Raw genomic sequence first — 18,583 nt, 5'->3', positions numbered from 1 at the left:
ACTGTAGCAAGACTTTTACCCCAAGGCTTTTTTTTTTTTTTTTTTTTTTTTTTTTTTTCTTAACTCTTCACCAACTTTTCCTCTCAAGCTGGTGCAGCAGTGTTTTGGTTGATAGCGTCTTTCTCCTTTCACTGTCTTGTTACAAGCCCTGCATTGCTGTTATATTTCAGAAAAGAAACTTGTTTTTGAGGACTACTGATCTGAGGATCACAGCTGTCATTGCTGCCTGGACGTGTACAGTGTCAGACAGCCTGAGGTCTGTGCTCATAAAGTTTCACTCCTGACCCACAATGGCTGGCCCCACTTAGCAGCCACCGGGGGTGGTAAGAAGAGCAAGAAAGTGTGTTTGTAGAAACCGATCGCTGTGGACATGCTCAGCCCAACTGCAGTGCTGGTACCATTTTATTTGTTGTTTTTACTGTTGTTGTTTTTTGTTTGTTTGTTTTGAGGCATTGCTGTTGCTTCTGGTGTCCCAGGCCTGCAGGCACATCTGCAGCACTGTGGCTTGCACCAATGAAATGGCCATCTGCGGAAACATATCTCATCCTACTGTGTATTTATCACAGAGTCCCAGATTGTTTCTGGGTGGAGAGAGCCAATTGAATTCAGTCACCAGCCTGTGGCAGGGAGGTCTCACAGTGTCAGGGCAAGCTCTGCCATGACACTGGCAAACTAGGTTGAAAGGTGGGCAGTAGGACTTACGTTCACCAGCTGGACATTGTCAGGTGGTGGGTTGGGGTGGTGCGGCCCATTGGCCATGTTCATCACGTTGTTCCTCTCTGAGCGGAGGCTCTGCCGAAGGCGGTCATGCAACTTTTTCCTCTGCTTCCTGTATATGAAACACGGAAATGGCTTTAATAGACAAAAGGAAAGCAGCTGCACCTTTCAGCATGATGATGATGATGATAATGATAATGTAAAGTTTCTTTACTGCCAGCACTTTCCCCACTGCTGCAAGATCTCAGAGTCACCCCTAAGACTGCAGGTCTAATTGCAGCTGGAGCTGTGGGGACCTGCAGAGGGGAGAGATGTGTGGGCACCCTTCCAGGAGTCTGCAGGCCACAAGGGGATGGGAAAATGTGCGAGGGAGAAGGAGGCCACTTCCAAGCTGTGATCTGTTTCAGGAGAAGCTCTTTGCTGCACTCCAAAGGGAAGGAGAAGAGATTTTAACCCTGACACCTTTGCCACCCTCCCTACGGCCACAGTCAGGTATCCAGAAGTCTTCCAGGTCTCATTTCTGTGCTCTCCACAGGGAGCTGCCACACCTTACAGGGTGGCCTAGACCTTGGGGCCTGCATGCAGCTGTTTTCAGTAGTGATGTGTGTTTACCTAAAAGCCTCCTTTCTGCCTCCTCTCTGGCATGGCCTTTGTTTCACAGGCAGGCCAAGGTGCCTATCAGCTGCAAAGTTTAACAGCATTGCTAGGACTGGGACTTTTTGTGGTCCTGCAGCTATGCACTTTTTGTGGGATGTACCCCATTTACCCCAACGGTGTGCTCCAAATGTATAAACTTGTTAAAGAAGTTAAAGGGTGCAGAGGAAGCTCCAGAAATAATACAAAGAGAGAGGCTGTGTGAGGTATCACTGAGCCTGCAGCCATCCTGGCAGCTTTGTAAGGTTTCATTACAGCAACATCAGATTAACTGGAACCCAGTGATTAGCAGATGGATGCCAGGGCAGTTAATGCATTCAGGAGAACCGTCCATCTTCTGTACTAATGTCACGCTCTCTAGCTGACTCAGACACTTATGTTGTGCCCCATCATCAGCTGCTCCTTTCCCATTTGCTAACTGTTCCAGTTCTCCTCAAGAGAACTTTTCAGGAGATTGTTATCAGCTGTCGATAACAAAATCTGCAGCATACTACAACTGGGTGCTGCAAAGGCCATGCAGAATACACTAAATGGAGCACCAAAATAAATAAGCAGGGAGCGTGCTATTCAATTTCAGGCTTAATTTATCAATATTCCCCAGTTTTCTTGATTATATTGGAGGACTTCCACCTTCCTGCCACATAATCCAGGGAAGTGAAGGGAGGATGCAGGCTCCATCACACTGCAGAATGCAAATGACCTTGGCTGTGGCAAGAGCTGAAACACACACAACTCCCTAAGCTGTATGCAGAAGTGCAAATATTTTTGGCAGGATAGGATGGTGTAAGACATAACCGTTTTCAATCATGTTTTGAACTCAAGGGGACAATTCCAAGCTTTCCAAAAAGGAGAGGGGAGGGAAAACAATATGTTGAAGCTTGGTAGCCAGGGAAGCTTAGAGAAAAAGAAGACATGATTTGACACACTGCATTTTAAGTATTTTGTGCACCTAGGCCTGGATAGTGGATAGTGGAGGACACCTAATTTATGTCACTCCATATAAATGGTGCAAGCAGACATGGCTGTCTTGGAAATGCTCCTTTCTCAGCGGGACATGATCACTGGTCTACTTGGGCTTTGTGCTTGGGAGATATCTAAGTCACAGCTACTCAAACATCATGTTAGAAAATGCAGGTAGTTAACTGGATGGAGAGTGTAGGGCAGGGAGATATCTGAACAGCTACCCAAAGCCACTGTGGGCTGAGAAGAAGCACACACAAATGTTTAACTTGATTTCACAGCACCTTTCAAGGTCCCTTATATTGGAGCTGTGTTGGTGGGAACTAAGGATGACCCAAGCCCCTTTACTTGTTAGAGAAAGTGGGTTCTAGAACGTTTGGATTCATCATCTATGGGGCTCATATCCTGCCATCTGCTGCCTGGGAATCTGTCCCTGTGAATCCGTATTACTTCCCACATTTAGAGATTAGTATATTTGCATGTTGCATGCTTCCACGTGTGTCATTTTTACTCCAGTTAAAGGACATTAACTAAAAAAAAAAAATTAGGAATGAGTACTAAGGAGAAAGAAAGGAGAAAGAATAATGAGAATGCTAATGTGTCCCCCCTACCAGGAGGAAAAAGCATACAGGGAATATCTCATAGATAGCAGTCTGGCATCACTGCTACATTTGGAGGGCCACAAACTGGCAGTTCAGTTTCACTCTTGCCAGCTGTATTTGAAAACAATTCACTTTTGGCTGGCAATGATTGCTGATATCTGGGAGGAGCTGTGGCAAAGCATCTATTCTCTTGGTGTACTTTGGGGGCATTTTATATAGAAGACTGTACTTCAAAACCCTGACTAAATGTTTATTTAAATTCATGTGGAGGCCTTAGCTGATTTCAATGATATTTGGATCAGGAAAGATGTTGTTTATCTGCCCTAGTTTGACCGTTGTCATTTCTAAAAAGAATAATCGATCTGACTTTATTAGTGTTCAGTGGTTCCCAGCTCCCAGCTGACCGTTGGCACAAAGGTTGTGGGTAGGAGCCATATGAGTGTGTGTGGCTGGACTCTCACTGAGGGGGCAAATGACCCTCTCCCTGCTTTTAACACATCCATTATTGGTGGAGCTTGCAAGGAAAACCAACAACCAAACTGCTGATCCAGCCCTGCAACAGTAAATCTACAGGTTTATACAAATGTAGAAGATTTATGATAAGGGTTTTCTGTGTTTTGGTGGGGAGATTTATAACAGCAGCCAGAAGTTTTGGCAGCACAAATCCTGCTGATGTTCAATATAATTTATGGCCCAGAATGCCTCATGCATGTTTGAGAGTCACCCCCAGTAATTTACAAAGGCTCAGAGAATGCATTAAAGTGCCTACTTTTGCACTGGGAGTACTTTCACATTCAGTTCTTTGGCCTTTGGTGTTTAGTAACTTTTAGCACTGTTAATCTTCTCAAGTATAAACAAACCATGCTGATCCTTAAAATTTACTGCTGGGTAGCAACATGATTCCACTGATGAGGTTTGTTCCCATCCAGCTAGGAAAATCATAAATGTGTGATAAATGAATTGCAAGTCAGTAAAATTTGCTTGAGTCACATATGAATGGTGAGAAACCTCTCAGATACCCGTCTTATTTTTGCACTTATTGATATGGAGACGTTCACCCGCCTTGCTTGACCATAGTACCCTAACCACAGGGCTGTCTCTTCAGTTCAGCTCTGGAGAAACCCCATTAACAACCAAATGCTCAGAGAAGTAGAAGCTATAGTCAGCTGGGAAGGCCCTGACAGACAATCACAGATATAAAATAGAAGAGAAAAGTTTACTTGGTTTTGCAGTAGGCCACCACACACATGATGCCAACTACTAGAAGAGCAATGCAAATGCCAGTTATGGTCAGCACCCGTTTCTGGTACAGTTCCTCAGCTTCTAGAAAGGGACAAAAACAGAGAAGGTCACAACATGGAGGATAGCTAGGCAAGATGCACACAGTCCACAGCTGGCATGCTACATACCATTGCACAGATTCACACAGCCACACCGAAACACAGCCACCACACTTCAGGCAAAATCATGATTGACTGCAAGGAGAACAGGACTATACCATAAGCTCTAAACAGTGTACCAAGGACGAGTGATCATCCGTACAATTACAGTCAAAAGTAATCTCTTTTTGTTTAAGTCAACAAGAATAATATCTAAGAAAAAAACTTCACAATTGACAAACACTCAGCATTTGCTGGAAATAAAAGTGCAACACACTAAGGTAATAACATAAATTTGCAAATGCTTTGGAAGTTTTTCTCTGCAAAGACAGCTGGAATGAAAGCCAACTTTATAAATCTTTTAGATAAATGTATTTTCTTGATTTTATTATCTTTTTTTTTTTTTTTTTTTTTTTTTTTTTTTTTTTTTGGACTGTTTTCATATCCAGTGTCCCTCTGCCCCCATGCCAACTTGTATCTCAATTGTCTTTGCAGGAAAGATTTCAAAATATCCTTCTACATTTGAAACATGAGCTTGGCTTGTAAACATATTACCAATGGAAATGAACACAGATTTTGAGCTCTGGTCATAAAGTTCAGACTGTTTCTCCAGTGCACCTCAGAAAACACAGCCATATCAATAACTAGTAGTGCGTTGTATCAGAGAAATTCTTGGTTTTCACTTGAATCTCTTTATATCTAGCTAAGGAACTCTGCTCTATCTAGAGCGGCAACTTGCTCAGTGATGAGAACTTGCTGCTGATCTCATTCATGAGAGATATTTTACTATTATAAAGAAGTTAGTAGCACCAGTAATGTTTGGATTGGAGCTACCCTTGCATTCCAGCCTCAATCACTCTTGGCAGAGAGTATCAGTGTGTGTTGTACTCGGGAAACGTTACGTAAGGAGTGCTGAAATGGAGACACACATTCTGTGTTGACAGAAGAGGTAGCTTTTATGAATGTTGATTTGCATTCCTGTTTTTAGGACAAAAATGGGTCTCTGTTTTTTTTTTTTTTTTTTTTTTTTTTTTTTTTTTTTTTGTTTTGTTTTGTTTTGTTTTGTTTTGTTTTGTTTTGTTTTTGATTAAGCAGACAGTCCCAAAAGCTTGCTCTGGAGGATCTGGACTGGAGGGTGGCATTAGGACAGTCAGCAGTATTGAGTGCAGTTGGAATACCAGCAGGTGATTAAAAGTAGGTCAATGAATAAAAGCTGCACAGGGCTGCAGTGCCTCAGAAATAAATGTCAGCATTATTACTGACAAGAGGGTCTTACAAAAACATAAAAGGCCTGTGGGGCAATTCACCAGGTGATATAGAGAATCACCTCCTTGTCATGGTCCCTCACATGTGTCATAAGTCTCTGTCCAAGCTCAGAGTCTCTAAAATGCTGGACTGAAAGGAGCTTTAAGGAGGCCAGGGGAGAAATCAGCATGGAATACATTCTCTCATCTCAATAATGAAAAAAGTACCAGCACAAAAGGTACTTCTATCATTTAATGAGGAAATCCTTCCTACTAAGGAGGGAACATTCATTTCTCTCATGTGTTTCCTGTGGGCACCAAGATGCACAGAGGTGTGCCTGAGACTGCAAGTTGTGCCACCTTGCAGGACCTCCCTTAAATTTGTCACTGTGCTAGGTCTTCCCAGCTTGTGGGAGACAAAATGTGATCGTCTAAATCTACACCTACTTTGTTTCCCAGGAAAGAAGGGATGCAAAAAGAACTGAGACTCTGAGCAGAATCAGCAAGGGTTTAAAACCCTGCAATTTGTGTGGACTGATGGATATTGGGGAAATAAAGGTGGTTGCTGCCTATCCTAACTGCTAACATGGTGGTGGGATTGCTGAAGCTATTGCTTCAGAAATGTGGTTTCAATCACTGTAATTCACTTATCTGAAATAACTGTTAATTAATTTAATAAATGTTTTGGCCAACTGTTAATAGATGGCTAGGTGCCAGTGCAGATACGACCCAGCATCCAGTGCTGAGATTTGTGAGATATCAGTAGGGCATTAGCCCTTTGAGGCTTTCCAGCCTCAGCACAGCTACTCACTGCCCTAGATTCAGGACAGGTGTCAAATCTTACATGCAACAAATCACCAAGCAAGAAAAAAATCTTAATTTCTCTGATACAATCCACCTTATCATGGAGATAATTCTTCCTACAAGCCAAACCCACTGTAAACAAAAACACCAGCAAACAGGTCATGAGCACTCTCAGACAAAATTAATAGCACTGATTATTTACAAGGGGGAGGGAAGAAGAAGTGAGTTTGGTAAAACTAGGATGCTGCAAAAACGTATTGAAGAAAACAAAACAAAACAAACCTCCAAGAACAGAAAGTCAAAAAAGGGAAGGAAGGAAGGAAAGGATGAAACTCCAAACCAAACCAGGACAAAGACAAAAAAGGAAGGTGAAAAACAGGGAAAAATGAGGTTAAAGGGTTGAGAAATCAACTGCAGGCCTGGCACAGCATGCTTGATACTGGAAAAAACAGAGTGAAAAAATGCTTGGGGACAAAAAGAACAAGGCTGAAGCAGAGTCTGAAGGGATTTCTCATACAGCATAACTCCTTGCCTAGGCTAGTTAGTGGCACTTGATCCCCTTCCCATTTATGCCCCTTCTGAAAGCGCTTATTAGTTAGCCATGAAAATGGTGTATTACGAATGTCACAGGAAACAGGAGAATTGTGCTAAGCAATTTAGGGGCAAATTTGAAACGCTTTAAATCTACTTTTTTTTTTTTTTTTTTTTTTTTTTTTTTTTTTTTTAATTTTGATGACTGTCAGCTGTTAGCTTGTAAAAGCAAAATGAATAAATATGTATCAACCCATTTTCCTTGGATGGGAAGGGAAAGGAGGAGGAGGAGGAGGACTAAGTAGCAGTGGAAACTGTGCTTGGTTGTTTATACTGAGGAAAAACTGCAAAAACTGCACTGACTCAGGAGGGTTATTGTAGGCTGCAGATGAGCCTGGCAGCAAAGTGGTGATTGCCTTGCTAGTGCTGTCAGTGCTTGCTACACAAGTGTGGGACTCTCCTGGGCTTGCATGCAACGAGGGTGCAGCAACAGAACCCGGCAGTGGGGAAAGCTGTGAGTGATGCTTCTCACACTGGCACATCTGTGGGTTTGTAGGTCCTTAGGGGCATAGAAAGATACACTCCAGGGCATGCTTTCATTAACCAAATCCCCTCCCACACCTTTCAGAATGAGGACAATCCAGCCTAAGTTGATTCTCTCCCTAAACTGTGGGGAGAAGTGGCTCCCCAGGAGAGCCAACAGCTCCAGAGGGCCTGGCAGGGCTCAGAGCCCTGGGGGCACAGAGGGGTCTGGAGCAGCGGTACCCCCAGCCTAGTGGCCTGAGCGGTGGGTCTGGAGTAGAGGATGGGGTTTTGACCCAGGAACCAGCAAGCTCCCACCAAAAATTCAGCACACTTCAGGCTGATGGGTGGTAGGGGATGGGGTACAGGGGTCCCAGCCGAGGCCTTGCAGTGTCAGGGAGTTTGGAGACAGCTATGTAGGGAGAACGTGGCACACCAGTGGCTCTCCTACAGGGAATCTCACTCCCAAACTCCTTCCTGGGGAATATCAGAGGTGCCTCAGGAGGCTGCATGGCCCTGAAACCCCATGGAGTGGGCACGCTACCTGTTGCAGTGCACGCAGAGCTGGTTGATGATACCAAGCACAGAAATACAGGCTGCCTTGGAAGTGCTCATCACACTAGCTCAGAGAAACTAACAGCTGCCTTGGGAAAAAGCCCACAGAGGAGTGTGTGTGCAGTGAGAATTTAGAATTGCTTTTGGCCCGTTAACTACAAAAATTCTGTAAATAAATATATTTCCCTACATAATGTTAGGAAAATCTAAACAACGCTTGGACTCACATATCCTTGTCAGTCCCTTCCAACTTGAAATATTCTATGATTCTGTGGTTCTGTGACTCTAAGATACTAAATCCCTCTATGTGCAGCCCTTCAAACATGCACATTATGCAATTCATTTCACATAACCCTAATTTATATATAATTGATAATAAATGTGATCTTTAATTTGCTCTATTTTAAAGCTTTTCTTCTTAAAGGCCTCTGTCATTTTTTGAAATAATTTGGTTCCAAGAGGTGGTTCCACTGGTGTTACCTTAGATAGAAAGCAAAATTTGCAAGTCGTTTTTTTTCTAAGGATTTTAATATAATTTCTCATGTGTTAATGTAGCCATATATCTTCTAATTAAACCTAGTTTTTATGACTGAGACTTAATATTATCTTGTGATAATAATAACAATAAACTGGGTTGTGATAGATTTTCTAAATTTAGATTTGTAATGGGTTTTCCATAGTTCACAGCTTAAGCTAATGACATTTTATGTGGGCATTTTTAATAAGAACATGAACTAAAACTGTATGAAAAACATCGGTTGCCAGTTCTAATCATGTGCTGATAATCTTAGGAGATGCCAGGATAAAAATGACTTGAATTTGAAGTTAGTCTGTTAAAGAGGTACGTTGTTAAAAGATTACCAAACATTAGTTGGGTAAGTAGTCTCTTCATGAAGAGGACTTAAAGATCTGTTTCTATTATCTTAAGCAGTAGCATAAAAAAACTATCCACTGCCAATGTTCTTGGATGGGTACAATTATTGAGTTTATTATTATAAGTACTCACATATTTGCTGACTCGAGGACCTAGAGTCTTCCTGTAAACATCTATTTAAGTTCCTAAATAACTTTTAGTTCAGTGCTAATTTACAGGCCTAGAAATGTATGTATACATGCATATCATTTACAACTATGTATATGCATCCTATTTACATACCTAGTTGTGGGTTTAGAGATAAAACTTTACTTGGAAACCAAAGCTTGAAGCTGTAAATTTGCAGAATTTTAAGTGGCTATAACAGCATATCCTTTTTTTATAGACTAGTTAGTCACTTTGCTTAATGCTTTCGGCATTTCCAAAATTTGGCTACCCTAGAAGAACTTTGCAAAAGCAAATGTCAAAACTAGTCAAAATTGCACATCAGAAAAAAATAAATGTACACTATGTTATGATTACTTCAGTGATTCCTAGACCTCCTTAGATCTGGAATACCCTACCAGTATCACCATTTTAGTGAGATGATTGCTGCTAATATTTTGACAGGTTGTTGTTATAGCTGTATGATCCCTTCTAAAGCATAAAGAAATTGGTTAGGAATTGAAAAGGGGAGGTGGAGAAAAAAAAAGCGGGGGGGGGGAGGGGGTAAGGGGTTATCTCTCAGGCTCTAAAATCTGCAGGCTAAAAGGAATGATTGGTCCATACCCATAAATTCAATCCCAAGATGCTCTGCCAATGCAGAAAGTTGACAAAAAAAAAGAAAGAAAAAGGAAAAAGTTTCAGAAAAGAGCAATACACTGTACTCATAAAACAAATCACATATGAGTATTATGGCTATTCTGTGTCTGCACATGAAACAGGCAAAGGGCTGTGTAGTTAACTGAGCAGTGCTTGAGAGCACCTCTGTGGGCTACATGACCAGAGCTTCTGTAAGGGTTACACACCAAAATATGTACGGGGTATCTGAACAGCCACAGTGCAGTGAACGCAGCAGCAACCATTAATCCTTAAACATCTTACTGAGATGAAGGGGGCTACGGCTCAAGGATGCCATGTGAAATAGCCGTTTTCAGACCATGGGGGCACAGGGTGGCTTACAAGTAGTGGTGTTCTCTAGTAGAGGGGCTGTGCACTGCCCTCTCCCCTGGCCCTGCTCCCGTCCCTGTTGTGTGGGTCCTCGCTCTTGTCAGCAGCTACCTGACGGTGGCTAGGACCACGTGCTGAGCAGTGGGAGCCCTTCTCAGCTTTGGGAACTGACTTCAGCAGGGCTTTCCTTTCCAGAAGATAAGGAGCCAGTCACTTTCCCTTGCCTTCACCAGAATCACCCTCTGGCTGGCTGCATGCCCAGTGGGGGACACGGGCTGATGCCATTTCCAGCAGATCACCTGCCAAAATTAACACCCCCAGGCCCCAGCATCAGGGGAGAGGCAGAACAGAGATTTTCCCTCTAGTTGGTACCCTTGGAGATCCTTCCCATAGGGCCAAATCCATAACCTTGGCAGCTCTCACTTTCTTTGTCCTTGCATGATGCATAATTAAAATCCAAACCTAATTTTCTGACCAAATGGATTTTTATATAGCTTGTGCACATTGGGAATGCCAATTCTCTCCTGCCAATCAGTAACATTTAAGGGTTAAGTAGGTTGGAATCCACCCAGATCTCTTCCTAAAGTGACAGTTTTACATGCCTACATGAACACTGCTAATGATATACATTAGTTGCATAGAAAGCTTGGTTAAGTCTTTGATAAAATGAATGACATGCCCATGCATATATATTGCTGTATTTATGCTTGCTTACAGGTAAAATTCCTAGCCTGGAGATAATTTAATTTTAGGGGAAGTAATTTGTATCATGCAGTTTCTATTGCAAATAATCCAATGGGAAATTGGTACTTAAATGGGAATATATTCTGGCTGAGAGCCCTAACAAGAAAACATGCTGAAGAAACATGCACCACTTATTCAAACCTAGATAGCATATTGCTCTTATTTATCTTTGTTATTCCTAGCTACATTGCCTAGACGTGATTAAAAGAAAGCAGAATATCCCAGCACTTTTCATTTTATAAACAGATCATCACTTTTGATCTTTTCCTATTTAACCCAATATTGTTGCATATTTATTAGGTGTGATTACAATGTGTATTTTTTTGTTGAATATTTGTCCAGGTGCTCTAAAGAGGAATACAATTAATTATTTTTAACAACTCAGTTTTCATTCTGTGAAAAGATTTTTATTTTATTATTATTATTTTTTTTTTTGGCAGAGCATAATTGGAAGATGTAATGCTCGGGATGTATTTTTTTTCCCCCAAAGTGACTTACAGCTACAATTTGAAATAGTTGGATCTAGCATCTACAGAATAAGAATATGGTGCCTGCAAATCCTGGAACAGGTTCTCTAGAGTTATATGCTACATTCATGAGAAGAGTGACACAACTGCTAGGCACTCAAGATTTTGGGGTGGCCGTCCTATAGATTTAGGTGGGTGGGAGCATGGGGACACAGTACTGCCCAGTGAGGGGCAGAGTAGAGGTCTGTGTGGAAACCTTACACCTGACAGAGGGAACGACCCACTTGAATGAATATGCAGCAGCAGAGAGCTCCAGGGAGACCAATTCCACCTCAGAAGCATCAAGCTGTAGTGTTTCTTAGGCCATTATTTAGTTGTCTTATTAAATGTGTTCTCTGGGTCATGGGGCTTTCTAGAAAATCCTCTTAGTTAACTTGAATTGAAAAGAACTAAAATCCCCCAAGCTTGCACACACTAGAGCTACTGCAGGTTGGCCAACTCTGCTTGAGTAGGATGTTCTTTCTTCCTGTGGCTTAGGATCTACTTTGGATCTTAGGTCTTGGTTCATTTCAGTGGTACTTAGGCTACAAAAGCAATTGTGAACATGCGATGTAAAGTCCTATGGCTCCTGCAAAAGTATAATCCTACAACTAGATTGAATATCAGACTTCAGAAAATGTCATTTTTAAATTAGACTACTATATCATAGCAAATTTAGCATTTCATAATTATTAACTGAGCAGTTTATAGTGAAAAAAAAAACTGCCTTCCTTAATCTTGGGCAGAAAACAGCAACATTTTTCCAATCTATTTGTGTCATTCAGGAGTCTTGGTCTCAGCACATTAAAAGCACAATTTAGGGTGCTGAAAAGATTTAGAAAATTAAAATTTCAGGTAAGATTACCTCATACCCTCACAGAGATGTGACCATTTGAGAAATATAGAGAAACTGAGAAATAATAAACTAGCAGAATGGCTGGAAAATGTACTTACAAAGATTAGCATTTTATGCAGAAACACTGAAAAATTGAGGCTGTTAAGGTATTACAGCAGAGTTGTGGTTATCCCTCTAGAATACTATAGCTTTATTGAACTCCTGCCTTATTCCTCCTGTAATTTCTTAGCCAAGTACATTTTGAAAGTATGAGGCAAAGGCTATCTAAACAGAATTTTCCCTCTTGAAATTGTCCCTCTTGCCCTCTAAAGATGGCAGATCTGAAATGGACACAAGGCAAACTGGTGTCCCATACTGAAATGCTTGCCTTCTGAAGTGCAGAGACCACATCTGAGTCATGCCTGAGGCTGCTCACAGTATGCCCAAGTTGTTCTATATTCACCATGCATATATAAAACTATTAGCCGATGAAGTAAGTGAGTCACTGAGACCTTTGGATGGGGTCCTTGGACCATCTGGGATGTTTGGAAGGACAAAGAGTTTACCTGTGATTATGCTCTAGAGAAGTGTCTTCAACCTTTCATCAATCCAAGGCTCCACCAGAGTTTCTTATTCCAAGGATCGTTCTGCACAGTGTTGATATAAGAGCTCTCATGCATAGCTATATAAAAATTATCCTCCACTTTTATGTTAATTCCTTACTTCTAGTTTCCTCCATTTACTTTGCTTTCCTGCCTTCAAAGGAGTGAATGTGTGAACACCGGAATAGAGCAAGTATATTTGTGTGGAACAGATGTACTTTCACAATACTTCCATGGACCACCTTCTGATATCTTATGGAACAAGAGTGGACCCACGACCCTCAAAGCCTCTGCAGCAAAAAGACAGATGGCGCTTTGGTATCTCCTGACACCTCAGGGTGCAGCATGAACTCCTGGCCAACAACCCCAACCTGCTTGTACATGTTGCATAGCATGTGTCTCTCACATCTGCCCTTCCTCTTTGGAAAAACTGGTTAGATCAAGGATATTGGGAAAACACCAGGTAGCAGGTGTGATATCTGTGCTCAGGGAAAAGATGCTATAGGGTCTACCAGCCAGGCATAAAGGATGTGCAAACTAGCACAGTTTGTTCTTGATTTTCATTTGTTCTGCAGCAGTGGGAAGCACCAGCGGATAAATTGTGTAGATGTGCTGACTAGAAGTAGAAGTTGAACTGTGGTGGTTCATCACCTCTTGGCCACAACAGGTTGTTCTGTGGTTTTGTGTGTTTGCAAAGCTGGAAGCCAATGGACAGTCAATGTAAATGTGTACCTTCCAGTAGGCTTCATCACATAAGCTATGCTGAAATTTCCACTGTAAAAAAGGAAAGCCATTTCTTTGAAGGAAATTTTCTTAAAATGGAGGTTCATCTGATTTCTTGCATTCTTTTTCAACCTGTTTTTAGAGCATCATGATAACTGTATACTACAGGGCTAATCGAATCACTGCCAATATAAACCAGTTAGCCTTGCACCTTGTTGGGGTGGAGGATTTGTAAAATGCTGACCATTGGCCTCACTCTGACCTTGTAAAAGGCCCTCAGCACAACTTCTAACTTCAGAACTCTTCAGGACTCCAGGGCATATTTATGAAGCTAGCTTTTTCTCAGCAATGAAGCCTGAAGATAGCAAGAGCTCATCACACATTAGGCACACTTGGCACAGAACCCTACTGAAGCTTTTTTTTCAAATGAAAAAAGAGCCTTCCAAAATCAATTACAACTAGATATCACTGTATAGTTCACATTTACACTTTTGTTTCCTATGACAGTTATGTTCTTTAACTCTATGATTTGCTCTGTAGTTTGCAAAAGCTTCATCAATAGAGCTAAATTAAATTAATTACCCGCAACACTTGGTGCAAAATATGAGCTTGCCTTTCAGCCCCAAACACAACATTTGCCTGAAAAAAACTCCCATTATTATCTTCCCTCCCCCTTTTAAATGTATCCTTTTGACTGTGTTGGGTGTAATAATAAGTCATACAAATGCTTCTTCATTGATTTTTCTGGTTAAATATAAATGTACCCTCACTGGACCTTTTCCAACAGTGTTGTTTTAAGATTTGTAGCAACTTAAGAAACCTGATGTTATAATGCAGATGCACAGTAGGCTGAAGTGGTGGGGTCCAACTGCCATTGCCTGGGGTTCTCAGAGTATGTAGCTGTGTGCTCTTCTTCCAGTGCATTTCAAGGAGAGGTGTACTGGGCTGGCTCAAGTGCTTATAGCTGAGCATAACACCTGCTGCGAGGCAAGGGCATGCCTTTGTCATGGAGGCAATTTCAGAAAAACTCAGGTTGGTGTCTGTAACCTAAAGATGCCTTTAAAAATCCCAACCAGAGTTAGGAAACTAAAAAACTAACGAGGAGGGAAAACCCACCTCTCTCTCTCTCTGTGTTTTCCGGGTAGGAAAATTAATTTATGATCCACATATAATTCTACCATAGTTTTCAGCATTAGTTCAGTAGCAATTAATGGATATTTTATTTTTATAATATCTCCTTTTAATTTTTTTTTTCTAAGACAAAAAAGCATAACTGTGCTTTTCATCACAATACAGAGAAAAGGCCATTTAAATCTAACACTTGGTAAACTTAAACACTGTAATAGCATAAATAAATTAAAATTCATCATTACCAGAGATGTTTTAAAAATAACTCACACCAATAAAGCTTTTAAAACAGGAGGATAAAACACAGACTTGAATGCTGGAAGGTCTGGTCTCCAGTCAGCACCCTTGGGATTTACATGGGTAGCTTCTATGATGAGCAGTATGAATTATGCATGGGCATTTTTCATCCATCACTATATGAAAACCTATGCATCTCTTCAGGCTCCAAAATGTCCAGCATATGCTAACAGCTTTTTGTACTATGTACTAATGGAAATTAAGCTAGCCTATAGACTCTGAAATATTTCCATGCTGGCAAGCAATCCATCAAAAAAATAGTGCCTATAATACTGATCTTAGATCATAGTACATTCTGATGCCAGTGACAATTAATTATGAATAATAGTCATGAAATAAAATGTAAGATCTAAGCAATTTTCTTCGATGTTACCTTTGACTTTGTTATAGCCAATGAGACAATAAATATTCAGTGTGCTTTCATTTTTTGCACTGACGATTAATAATAATTAACCCATCCCTCCATGGGAAAGCTTCTAAGATGATCTGACTGCAGTGCTGATTCTCCCGGTGATCTAACATAGATTGCTCTTTGTGCGCCTGTGCGTGCTACACTTCTTTAGGCTATTAATCTGGCTTTGAAATACTTGATCTCTTGCACCTGTTACCCACAAATAAATACTTCAAGCCCCATTGTTGATTCCATTTTCCCTCCTTTTCTTTTTCTTTCTGTGCTCTCTTTGCTCTGAAACTTGGACAATGAGAAGAAAGAACACTTTGATCCTGTTCAGAATGTGCTCATTAGAAACAATGTAAGCATGTCAATTACCTTTAACTTGTTCCAAAAACAAAACTCATAGATAAACAGTTCATCTATGCATCCCTTGCATCCCTTTACTGAAGGATTACTGCTTTTTTTTTTTTTTTTTTTTTAAATAAAATGTGAGACTTTCAAAATGCCATTTTTGCACTTTTACTGCTTGATGTCAGTGGGAAGTCCGTACCACACCATTCAGTGTTAATTTCACAGCGTTCCTAAGTCTTGCATTTCCCCATAACCTCAATGCCAAACAATCCAGGAGAGTACTGCAATAGCTTTTTGTTATCATTTTCATGCAACAAGCAGAGACAATCAATATTAGGCCTTAGGCAACAAATCTAGTTAAAGATATAAAAAAAATAAATAAATTGGAGGAAAGATGCAGCGACAAGAAAGCAGCACCGACTGAGCATGCTTCTACTGCGGCACAGACAGAAAGGTAGTGGACGTACTGTAGAAGCTGGCCATTACGTAGTTTTGGCAGCGATCACCAGTAAATTCATTTGGGCACCTGAGAGGAAAAACAAACAAAAAAAAATGGTAGAGAAAAAACAGAGAAAAGAGAAGAGGTGAATATATGCTAAGAAAGAAGCTCCTTCAGTGTGAACTGATATGACTTGGTGAGTTCACTTTCAGAAACCGAATCTCGGTTTAGTGTGTCAAAACACCTCACAATGTTGAGAGCAACTCATTTGCTCTGTGGAAATGAACATGAAATTCCCCCCAGAAAAACCAGCCAAAACCAAACCAATCCAGATCAAAGTGTGTAGGATCAAAATATGTAAGAGAGAAAATCACCACTTCAAATTCACAAATTGCTTTTAGGATGCACTTTCCACAAGGCAGCGAGGACACAAGATCTGTACAGCACTCATCTCCATGAGTTTGTTCTTTTAGAGTAGCAGTTTACACCAGTTTCCCAAACAAGAAAGCTGCCAGTGTGTGCAATAAATGCATCTGCAAATGGATGGAAGATCAAAAATCACAGAAATGAGAAACATTTTGGAGGTCAATAATGCCATGGTGTACAGATTTTACGTTTGAAAATCAAGTCTTAAATTAGTGTGTAAAGAGGCCGGTTCCAGCTGAACTGTGAAAACACCAAGTACTATTGATTTTGTTGCTGTAGTTGGGGAAGAAAGCAAAGTTCAGATTATTTTAACATACTTTCTTGGTTTTGGATTTTCATGGGCAGAGTTTCAGTACATCTTGCTCCAGTGAATCCAGGTTGGCACCTAAAGGGCAAAAACGTGATAAGCAATAGTACACCAAAACCACTGCACTAACAGACTGATATCTGCTGGCCTATGGAGATGGTAGTGCATTAAATGACCTCCTGGTTAGGTGTTAGTGAAAAATGACCAGAAAAGGGGCAAGAAAGTGTAATCTTTCTGGAAGATAGCACTTCACAAAATTTACTGCAAAAATCCACCAGAGAAAAAAATAGGAAGTCTTTTAGTTTGCCTGTTTTGAAAAAGAAGACCTAGCAAAAATGTGTATCAACTCATTGCTTATTCCATGTCATGAAGGGATCAGATTGAGTTTTTAAAATTTGCAATGTGCTGTATAACTGTGATTTATACTGTTGCAGTCATACAGAATCTATGAAAATACCTTCATTTCCCTATTTCTGTAATGACATATTGTGTCTGAGTAGTTTCCTTAAACGGGAGATAATTAAAACAGCAATCACAGAAAAGTCAAAAAAAAAATAAATCCAAAAAGTCACAACAAAGTGAAACACAAAGGCAGGAGGTATCTTCAACATGGCTGACAAAAGGAAAATGAGTCAGTCTAGCCAACAGGTAAGGCAATTGGGCAGAGGTGCTCTCAAAATTGGAAGCTCCGTAGCTGTCTGCCTTTTTATTTCATGTGGTCTTCTGTGCAGGTTGCCCCTTGGTCACATTCCACTTCCATGCCTTGCTTATCTTCCCTTAGGCTGCTGGCTGTCAACTCTTCCTTCATCTTTATTCTTGATTTTGAGGCAGAACTCAGCAGTTTGCCCCCAAAATATTACCATAGCAATGGAAGCTCCTGTACTTCTGATACAAATCTGAATGACTCTCCACCACATTAAAAATATAAAGACTTCAGTCTTCTTCCTTCTTCTGCTATGCACTCTTACTCAACACATAGATGTTAATAATCTGCTATCTCCTTCCTTGAATCCATCTCACTTTCATTGTCTCTTTCTGACAATATCCATGAGCTTTGCCATGGTGCAAGAATCTCCCTCTCTTCTGCTGCTGTTGATTGGGTGCTAACTTCTGTTTCAAACCTCCTCACCATTTACTCTTCACGGGATGAAGAGCCTTTTTATTTGCAAATGAAAGTTGTTCAGAACAATCCTCTGCCTCTTCTGTCCATCAGAATTGCCTTGTGAACTGAAATTGGGCCTGATCAGCAGATGACCATTGTCAGACAAACACTAGTATCTTATTCAAATAAACCATGGAGGAATTACTGGAGGTATAAGAGTTTACTCTTGGTGTAGCAGAGTTTACTCTGGGTATCTGTAGATGATTCTTTGGAGGTGATTTCCTGTAATGATGTATATTTGTTTATTAAGGAAGGGAGACGATGTTCTTCAGAGCCAAGATCATATCTTCTGACAAGCACACAACGTAGAGAGATCCCAGTCTCCAGAGACATATTCAGTTGAGAAAAATGCAACAAGGATTAATTTTGTTGTGCGAAGATGATAATTGCTGGGCATGAGAGGAGACTGCATTTTGATCTCTGTTACTGATTAAGAGTGAAAATGCTTTACCCCCTTGATTTCAGTTTTATTTTGCACATCTCATTAAATATCTATCCTTGGAAAGCTGGTATTTGCATGTGCACCACCTTTCACTTCACAAGGATTTCTTCCTCTTGCTCTTCAGGCCCAGCCCTTCATAACTTTAATAAGCATGGTGATTAAATGTCTTGGACTTTACTCCTGCCGCTGGCTGATGGTGTTTGCTTGTTCAGTCTGTGCTTGCTTTCAGATGTTGG

At 40.8% G+C, this 18,583-nt stretch overlaps 1 protein-coding gene across 11 annotated transcripts in view; it reads right to left on the bottom strand.

Annotated features, from left to right (window-relative positions):
• Window positions 1–18,583, bottom strand: part of NRG1 (neuregulin 1) — a 470,147-nt gene that overhangs the window by 9,076 nt on the left and 442,488 nt on the right. For 7 of the 11 annotated variants that reach the window (XM_084503262.1, XM_084503261.1, XM_084503265.1 and 4 more), the window contains 4 exons: window positions 16,039–16,097; window positions 9,611–9,634; window positions 4,154–4,256; window positions 703–829 (listed from right to left, as the gene is read on the bottom strand). In XM_084503262.1, coding sequence (XP_084359388.1) covers window positions 703–829; window positions 4,154–4,256; window positions 9,611–9,634; window positions 16,039–16,097 — 313 coding nt within the window. Of the gene's footprint in view, window positions 1–702; window positions 830–4,153; window positions 4,257–9,610; window positions 9,635–16,038; window positions 16,098–16,753; window positions 16,822–18,583 lie in introns of all 11 variants that reach the window. The other 4 variants (XM_084503269.1, XM_084503268.1, XM_084503264.1 and 1 more) reach the window with 3 other exon arrangements.

The sequence above is a fragment of the Aythya ferina genome, assembly GCF_964211825.1.
Source record: "Aythya ferina genome assembly, chromosome: Z".
In the NCBI taxonomy this organism is placed as follows: Eukaryota; Metazoa; Chordata; class Aves; order Anseriformes; family Anatidae; genus Aythya; species Aythya ferina.
The sequence above is the reverse complement of the archived record's forward strand: the minus strand, read 5'-3'. Positions and strand labels throughout refer to the sequence as shown.